At 38.5% G+C, this 10,122-nt stretch overlaps 1 protein-coding gene across 1 annotated transcript; it reads right to left on the reverse strand.

The window, feature by feature from the left end:
- Positions 1–484: 484 nt before the first annotated feature.
- LOC149159767 (uncharacterized) lies at positions 485–4,475 on the reverse strand. Its single transcript, XM_089433550.1, has 2 exons — positions 1,201–4,475; positions 485–1,016 (listed from the first exon to the last, which is right to left on the reverse strand). The coding sequence occupies exons 1-2, from the start codon at positions 4,466–4,468 to the stop codon at positions 583–585; spliced, it is 3,702 nt and encodes a 1,233-aa protein (XP_089289676.1). The 5' UTR covers positions 4,469–4,475; the 3' UTR covers positions 485–582.
- Between the last annotated feature and the right edge of the window lie 5,647 nt (positions 4,476–10,122).

Raw genomic sequence — 10,122 nt, forward strand, 5'->3', positions numbered from 1 at the left:
CCTTGTCAATTTTTTTGTTTAGCTCTTTGAAGTCCATTTGAATTTTTATCTTGTGAATTGTATTGACTTGACTGATAAGAGAAATCTTTATATATTATTTATTTAGACATAAGAATTTTTATATTTAGTAATTTAGTTTTTAATATGATCTTTCCAAATCTTCTATTTTTTAGATGTAACTTTGCGCCTTAAAGATAATTGCTAATATATTCTCTTTTAGAAAAAATACTCTTTTAAATAAAATAAAATTAAAAATTCAATATAATATAATTTAATTCTTCCCTTTAATATTTAAGAGAATAAAAAATAATCAACCTTTAAAAAAATAAACATCCAAAGGCAAAAAATATATGAACTTCATCCCTGATGAGGGCGTGGAAAAGGTCGCTTGCTCTTTTAGAGCACACAAACACATTTTCACATATTTGCATAAGCTACCTCTGCCTTGTGTTACATTGAACAGCTCAAAGGATTCTTACAAAGTGTCTTATTTTTTGAAGAGAGCACCTATACTGTCTTTACTGTACTGTTTCTATATTTATATACCAAATCTGACACAGGGGTTGGTAAAGGGCAAACATATCAATCATAAAATAGTTGAGAAAGGGTGAGCGTAGCAAGGTAGTACGGGTGCACTTTGCTGGTATTATTATTTGAAGTAGTACGTTGTTGCGGATGATAGACTTGAAAACTCTTCACAACGTCTCGCATGGTTGGCCTCTGTGTGGGAGATGGATGGATACATTTAAATGCAGTTTTCAACAAACAAATAACTTTATCCACCAATATCCCTTTCGGAAACTCAATTCTCCCATCCAGTATATCTTTTACAAACACCTCATCCCAGGCACCCTCGTTGTCCTTGTCAGTCCCCTTCAAAATACTCTCAAATATATTAAATTCATTGCTCACTCTCTCTTCCCCAACTGGATGCCTTCCGCTTATTACTTCCAGTATTAGCACTCCAAAGCTATACACATCGCACTTCTCTGTTGCTTTCATCGTGTAACCAAATTCTGCACATTCATTCACATTTATTGAGAGATATTTTAGAATGTAAATATTTGTTTTCAACTAAAGCAATTGTGTTTAGAGCAATTTTTAGGACCTTCAGTTTCAGTATAGTCATATCCTCGAAACTTTTAGAATGCAAATATACAACAAGTGGAATGAAAAGAGGAATTTGAGATAGATTATTACCAGGAGCCATGTATCCGAAGGAACCTGCAACTTTACTCCAGTTGGAAGTGTGGGCGTCGAGGAGCTTGGCAGTGCCGAAGTCGGAGACACACGCCTGGAATGCCGAATCCAGCAACACGTTATTGCACGATATGTCGCGATGGACGATGGGCGGACTGCAGTCGTGATGGAGGTATGCCAAAGCATGACCTATCCCTTCCACGATTTCCCACCGATCGCGCCACTGCAGATTCTTTGCCTTCTCGCCGTGCAGAATTTGCCCCAGACTCCCATTCTCCATATACGCGTACACCAGTAGCTTCATTTCACTCTGACAGCAGTACCCGTAAAGCTTCACAATGTTCCGGTGTCGAATCCCCGCTAGGGTTTCGATTTCCGATATGAAGTTTCTCCGATCTGCCGTGACGCCCTCGGTGGATGGATAGAGCTTTTTCACGGCCAGAATTTCGCCGGACGGAAGAAATGCTTTGTATACCGCAGCGAAGCCGCCTTTTCCGATGCAGTATTTGTCGTTGAAATTCTCCGTGGCTTTCAAGATCTCAGCGAGAATGTTTCTGTCGCCGCTTAGAGACGGCCACAGTGAGAATGTATCAGTTTCCTCCCCCGCTGCTCCCTTTGTTAAATTCCGTCCCCGTCGGCTTCTCCAACACAGCAATGTTCCTATAACTGCTGAAACAAGCAAAGCCGAAGCTATGGGTACAACAATGAATATAATCTTGTTATTAGAATTCTTGTCCCCAAGATTATTTTGTGGAACTCCATCGTTGCAAGGTTGCAAGCCAGGTCCGCCGCAGACGTTCAGATTCCCAGCGTAAAATGTGAGCGGTGAGTTATTGGACACTCTGAATTGAGGAACCGAACCTTCTAGATCATTGTATGACAGATCTATAGAAGAAAGGCTCACCAAATCCGCAAAACTCACTGGAATTTGACCGGTCAGATTGTTGTGAGATAAATTCATGGTCATCAGATACTGCAACTTACTTAACTGCGCAGGAATTGGACCGGAGAGTGAATTATGACTAAGATCCAGTAAGATCTGTAAATTGCCAAGATTTCCAATCGTGAATGGTATGCTTCCATTCAGTTGATTTCCCTCCAGCCTTAATTCGAGCAACTGAGACAGGCCTCCGATCTCCGGCGGTATTTGGCCGGAGAGATAATTTCCCGCCAAACCAAATCTTTGCAATGAGGTTAGCTTCGCTAGCTGCGCCGGTATTGTTCCCGTCAGCTGGTTATAGCTCAAATCTAGAATGTAGAGATTCGTTATATTGCCGAGTTCCGGCGGAATACCGCCTCTCAAATAATTTTCCGAGAGATTCAGGACGCTAAGATGCTTAAGCTGAGCAATCTCCGGCGGAATAATTCCGGTCAAATAATTTCTTGAAATATACAGCTGAGTAAGGTTCTTGTACTTACCGAAAACCGGTGGAATTTCACCGTAAAGCTGATTGGAGCTTAAACCCAAGAATTGCAGTCCAGGGTATTCGCCGAATGCGTCTGTTATACATCCTTCCAGCTGGTTTTCTTCCATCCGTACTCTGACCAAACCATGGCAATCTTTGAGACTCGGCGGAATAAGGCCTGAAAAATTATTCATGTTCACTGTCAAGAGCTGCAGCGTTCCCCGTTGACAGATCTGCGGAGGAAGGTTTCCGGTGAGGCTGTTGTTGGAGAGGCTCACCTTTGTCAAATTACTGTATTTTCCAAAACTGCCAGAGATTGTTCCAGATAAATTGTTGTTATGCAGATAAAGAAGGCTCAAATTAGGAAGCCGGAATATGCCCTCCGGTATGGATCCCATCAGATTATTGCCGGAAATGTCTAGCATTGTCAGTGCCTTCAATTCTCTGAGTTCCTCTGGAATTCTTCCCGTCAAGCCATTTTCAAAGAGATTCAGTATGACGAGAGATGTTAACTTTCCGAGCTCGGCAGGAATCAGTCCGGTTAAAGAATTATGTGAAATGTCAAGCTTCTGCAAGTTGGAACAGTTCCCTATCTCTGCCGGAATGTGCCCCTCAAAGGAATTGTCAAAGAGGAATAGGAGTTCGAGTCTCTTCAACATCCCCACTTCCGGAGGTATGCTCCCTGAGATTAAGTTGTTTTGCAGCTGAAGCGACACCAAATTCGTCCAATTGGCCAGAAATCTCCCGTCGAGATTCCCCGTCAAGGAATTTCTAGATATGCCTAACTCCATGATGCGATCCAGAGAAGCCAGACCGAGTGGTATCGGACCGTGAAGATTATTCACTGACAAGTCCATGAAAGTTAGGCTTCTGCACTGTCCCAGCTCGCCGGGAATGTTTCCTGCTAGCTGGCTGAAGTGAAGATCGAGCCTCTCCAACATACTCAGAGTTCCCAAACTCGCAGGAATGCTCCCTGCCAGCTGATTCTGGTACAGCTCCAGGATTCGAAGCTGGGTCAACATCCCTAATTCCTTAGGAATTGGTCCTGTCAGATTGTTCGTACCCAAACGAAGGGCCTGTAGGTATGTAAGATTACCCAATTCTGGAGGTATCTTGCCGGAAAGATCATTCGCTGTCAGATTTAGCGATGACAGTTTTTTCATCCCGGCCAGCTCCAATAAAACGTCCCCTGCTAGATAATTTTGGCTGAGGTCCAAGGCCTCCAAATTCCTACATCGGGTAAGAAACCGAGGAAATTCTCCTGCCAGTGAATTGATGTACAGGCTGAGGTGCTTTAGCGACTGCATATTGCCGAATTCAGGCGGGATGGATTCGAGATAGTTGTTACCCAAATCGATAAAAGAGAGGCTTCGACATTTCGCAAGCTGGGAGGGTATGTGACCGGTTAAGCTATTAGCAGACAGCGATAGATATGTCAACTGTGTAAGATTTCCGAGCTCGGCCGGTATCGCGCCCGATAAATAATTAGTCCCCAATATAAGCTGTTGCAAGTTTCTGAGTTTGCCGAGAGAAAGAGGGATATTTCCTGTGAACCCATTGTTGCTGAGATCGAGCCTCCTTAGATAGACCAGAGAGGAGATGTTGGGATGGATTGTGCCTTCCAAGCCGAGGGAAGGCAAATCCACGGCCCTGACGCGTTGGAATATGTCACAGCTAATTCCAGTCCATGCGCAGGGCGATTCCGCAGAAGCATTCCACGAAATGAGCAGAATCTGTGAATTTGGGTTGAGATTTCTCTTGAAGAATAACAATGCCTTGCCGTCCTCAGACAAACACGAAATCAATGGCAATGCATTTACTATGACTGATAATAGAAAGAACAACAACGCCTTCCTCTTCATTTCGTCTCTGCTGGTAATGTTAGTCCACTGCTGAGGAAACAGGAAGATATAAATAGCAACAGGCCGCTAAATAGGCTGTTGAAATCGCCAAATATTGTTCAGACAATCAATGGTCGGTGATTGTCCTTTGACTTTACCCACATTACGGTTTACAAAATTTTATCGTCAGTCAACCAAATAAATGGCGACTGCGAACTACTTTCCTTGGCTCTATATATCTGTTTGCATTGACAACCTTTACACGTTAGGCACCAAAAAAACAAAGTAGACACGGGTTGGGTTGGGTTTCTAGAGAGTTACTGACATCTATCAACAATGCTTGTAGAATGAAACCATTTATCCTTTTTAAATATAGACAGGTAACGGTTGGATATGGAATGGCAACGTGCGAAGGATAAGAGCAAATGGGAGAAGATAAAGAGAGGCGGCTAAACGTTGAATGCACCCTACATAACTGGTGATGGTAACCTAAACGGAGCAGCGTCGCTGGACGACAAAATTTTATGTGATTGCAGATGTGCACAATCTCAAGGAAATGCATGAAGGTAGGGAGAGATTGGCCAAAACCATCACATGGCAATATGGAAGCTTCTATAAATAATTTTATATTTCAAGTTTTAACAGCGCACATGTTTGATAAATCTATGTAATATGAGACAACATTATTCAAATAAGTTTAATGGTTGGAGTCGTTTCTATTGATGAATAATATTGCTAGTGGCTGTCTAGATATAACACTATTTGGAAATGTTTACATTATGCAAAACTGCTATGAGCATCAGACTTCCTTCACACAAATAATATTGTGAAAGTGAAAGATGCCAATGGAGTGTAGAAGAAAAATAACCAATTTTATTTATAGTATATTGATAATTTGATTTTAAGAGGAATGGTCACTTTGATTCACAACATATTGTGAAATGCTCATAAATATTAAGTATCAAAATACTTTGATATATATGTTTTTAAAATTAAAAAAAAACTTTATTATTATTGCATTTCCATTTTAGGTAGTTATATATTGTATTTTTGGAAAGTTAAATATTGTATTTTTGGAATGGTTGGGAAGGAGACACTACAGTGGTCACTCAAAACAAGATGTACATTAGTAGAAGGAGAACAAATTAGTAGAAGGAGAACAAACTAGTAGAGGAATGAAATAGACGACCAAATTCAAAATAGCATATTTCATGTTATAAGGGGTCACTTCGTTGTAACATGTCCAAACTCTTAAATACCATTAACGTGACTTTTGAGTATCAAAGATATCAAAGATATCACAATCACAACACAGGAGAGGGGGACCTTTTACCTCTTTACATAGCACTCACTGATTGTTTGGACATGAACTCCTTATAAGATAAAACACATAAAATATTGCATTCGGGAAGTTCCCGCATATCATAATCGCAAGCTGGAAGGGACTTCGACAGAGGAGAAACTTTGACCTATGTGATTTCCGATCGCCGATTTTCTCTTTTAGTGCATGGCCCTTGGTTCTTTGAACCTCCATGTGATCATGGGCCATCCCCCTTATTGGAGCCTTTTTTATCGCAAATCGCAATCGCATATCTGTAACTGGAGTTGCGACCTTTTACCTTTGCCGATCATTGATCTGCGGGATTGATGACGTCATCGATGCCACATGGCACCTCTTGAGTGGTGACACGTGCCACCCAAATATGCCCCCATACGACCCCTAAAAAAGCCAGATTGGCATGCCACATGACCTCTGTACCACTACGTCATTCTGACATCAGCTGCCATGTCATTTATAAGGACCAAAGGTATTCCGCCACATGGTCCCCTGGAGGAGAGAGAAAAAGGCCCACCCCTCCCTATTTTGCATCAATTTCCTTTGTTAAATATTTTCGGCGTTCCTCGACGATTTAAGACTATATGTTCAGTTTTTGGCGATTCCCGCGATATCAGCATTTAGCGATGATTCTGACCCTATGCTTGCATGCACCCCTTTGCGTCTCCAATCACCGAACTACGATATTGGTTTTCAACATCATGAACCGTCGATAAATTGTAAGTTTGTGCCCAGGACCTCGCAGATAGTCGATTTATCGATATGCGATATTGCAAGACTACAATGATGCGGGACTGTGGGATTGCAATATGGCCGATATGCGGGAAGCGGGACTACAGGATCTTCCCACCATTGATATGTGGGATTTACTATGTCCGGGGCCCTCCAATCGCCGATATGCGATATTTCTTTGCCTCAAACCCACCGATATGCGATTTGCGATATCGGCGATTAGCTGATCACAAATTCTGATGTCTCTCATTTTCGTTGCTTTAGTAAGCCCCGATTTGCGATTGTGATGAGCTTGACCCTTAGTTATTTTCTCCTTGCTTTCTAGGTTTTCAAAGGGTATCTTTAATCTGATTTAACTTCTAATCTAGTAGTCCATTTTTGGACTTCCATATACCGTTGGAAATCTTAGCACGAGCACTATGCAATGGAGAGGGATTGGTTAAACTTTGAGAGCTTCCGTGGCTTGAGAAATGGCTTCAAAATTCACTACTTTTATGGACTCTAGGCAACTGATAACTTTATGACGCAGTGAGTGACAACACCATTAATAAGTTTCGTCATTATATCACTGGTTATGAAACTTTCATTCATACAAATAATTCTTCCATTATATATCTAATGAAAAAACCAATTACTAATGGTAGAATTACAAGATGGTTGTTATTGTTATAAGAATTCAACATTACTATTCTTGATAGACCAAGAAAAGAAAATATGGTTGATGATTTTCTTTCTAGAATGCAAAATACTAATGATGATGTTCTTGTAAAATATAACTTTCCTTATGAATATATAACTCTCCTTTGTTTGTAACCACTTTGTAGAAGTTTAAGAGGATGAAACAAGCAGGAGAGTTATAAGAAGCCAGCGTGGTTCATTAGCAAACCCTAATCATGAAGAGGAATTGAAAAAGAGCATTCATAGTAAAATGAAACAGAGGCACTAGAAGACCTGTTTGAAGATGACACTTTTCTCTCTTAGTACTTTGAAAAATGTAAACAGAAAAATGAAAAACAAAGTCTTAGAAGGAAGAAAGTCAAGTCAAATTCTAAACCACCTAAAGAGCATGAAGAAATAGAGAAATAGAAATAGGAACAAATTGGCAAAAAGAGGAAAAGTCATAACATTATAGAGTAAGGGATAAAATTAAGAAGAAGCAAAAGAATTTTAAAACTCTCAAATACACAGTCTCCAAATATGATTGATCTCGAAGAAGAAGGATATAGGAAACTGCCTCACACAGTGAGCCTGACAAGGAAAACACAAGACATTGATCCAGTTCAACAAGAAATTTATGATTATGTGGAATCCTTGGAACAAAGAGTGCAACATAAAGTAAGATCCTCTTAGAATCAAGAGAATTCATTCAATGAAACCCCTTTATCAGATCACAGACTTGAGGATCCTCTGAAATAGGACATATATGAGCTAGAAATTCTTAATAAGCATCTTACACATGAAAGTGAAGCAAAAAAGGTACAAAATGAAATATTAAGAACTCAGAATGATAACATACTTTTGCATCTCTGCCATTGGTACAAGAAAAATAGAAACTCAAAGCAAGCAATAGGTTCCTTAAGAATAAGATCAGGGGAGTGCAAAGTAAAATTCTAATGAAGATACCAGGTCTACCTCAACATTAAAAAGAGAAAGGAAAGCACTGATATGGATGTGCTTGCACAAGCTTCAGAAATCTTACATTGAAAAAAAACCAATTTTGAATTTTTGGTGCATGAGGACATGCAAGACCTTTGGTATGGGGGAATGTTGAAGTCTGAAATTGTTTCCTTTTTAACCACATTTTTCACTTTCCTTTATCTTTTTGTAACCATTTTGTAGTAGTCTCACCCTAATCAAGGTGATATTAGACTTACTTGTAGCAGTCTCACCCTAATCAAGGTCATCTTAGACTTACTTGTAGCAGTCTCACCCTAATCAAGGTCATCTTAGACTTACTTGAGCTTATAAAAAGGAATTAGTCATCCATGTTTTAGAATATATGTTTATTTATGAAATATAATGAAAAATTATCTACAATTATGTAATCTTGATCATTCCACAACTAATGTTGAAATCCGCAACCATATCCATGATTAGACAGGTTACAATGCATTGGATGAAAGGTATTCGAAGAATGTTTATTTATGAATTATAATGAAAAAATATCTACAATTATGTAATCTTGATCATTCCACAACTAATGTTGAAATCCGCAACCATATCCATGATTAGACAGGTTACAATGCATCAATAAATGGATGAAAGGTATTTGAAGATGAAAAATGTTCACCACATGGATGACCACCTATTCGCATGACTTGGCAGGCTACAGAGATCAGTATATCTAAGAGTCAAACCCAAAGTTAAATTATAGTTATGACGATGCAGTGGTTAAGAAAATTGTGGAAGGATATCACAATGAGATCAGGGCAGTGTGCAGGAGATTTGTTAGATTGCGAGGATATGACTCGAGAAGAATCCCTCATGATTTTCTCTTGCAGTAGAAAATCATGAGGAGATAAAGTTGTAATTTATATTTACTTCTTAGATGGAAGAACAATTTCATTACTTCTCAGCGTAAGACTCTTAATTTAGTTTATGAAAAATTGTATAAAAGCCATAAGGTGAAACCAAAAAGTTCAGTTCAGAAGTTAAGTACACTGTGGTTTATTTCCAGTATTGTGAAACTTTGTTTTGAATTAATATAATCCTCTGTTTTCAATGTGTGGTTGAGCAATCATTTGACCAGTGACAGACTTACGCTCACAGGAGGGCCCCCTGGAGAGTTGTAAGGATAGTTAGTTTTCGTTAGTCTCTTTTTTATTACATTGATAGATAGTTCTTGCATTCAATTTGCAATTTCATACAATTTTCTTATGTCAATTAAAATAGTTACAACTCATTTTTGTGATTTTAATCATTTTTGTTTTGATTTCAGAGTGCTCATAAAAGAGAAATACCAAAAAGATTTGATGCATTTCCTTCCTGCAATTTAGTTTCATTACTGAGTTAATTTTTTGGATGATGAAGAAATTTATTATTAGAGTAATATACACACATCACTAATCATTGTAAGCTACAAGCCTTCATTTAATTTTTATTTTACAAGCATTTACATTAGCACGTTCCTTTCTACAATCATGGTTAATTTCTTTCCTTTCTGCAATTAGAGTTCAGTTTCATTTTTCTATTATTAGAATTAATTTCCTTTTCTGAAAAGTAGTGTTATGATTTCTCTTCTGCAATTTAGCATTAATCCTTTCCATTTTGCAATTAAGAATAGACTTCCAATTCTAAAAGTAGAATTAGAATTTCAATTTCATAATTAGAATAAGTTGAGATTTTAAGCTCTAGATTAATTTTCAATTCAGTTTTGCATTTGGTTTAGATGTATCTTTAATGAAAAAAACATGTGCGTAATAACTCTTTGATTTCATTTAATATTTATCCACATTTAGATCAATTTCATTTCAAGATATAAGCCCTATCATATATTTCGCACATACATCTCATAAGTACATGAACCTTGGTTGAAAATTAATGAAGTAATTTAAGGACAATTAAATTACCCAACAAATATGCTAGTTGCTCAAATGTAAATGATAAC

Source organism: Pinus tabuliformis, chromosome 5_2, assembly GCF_031772625.1.
Source record: "Pinus tabuliformis cultivar Carrire ecotype Pingquan chromosome 5_2, CPIR1, whole genome shotgun sequence".
Lineage (NCBI taxonomy): Eukaryota > Viridiplantae > Streptophyta > Pinopsida > Pinales > Pinaceae > Pinus > Pinus tabuliformis.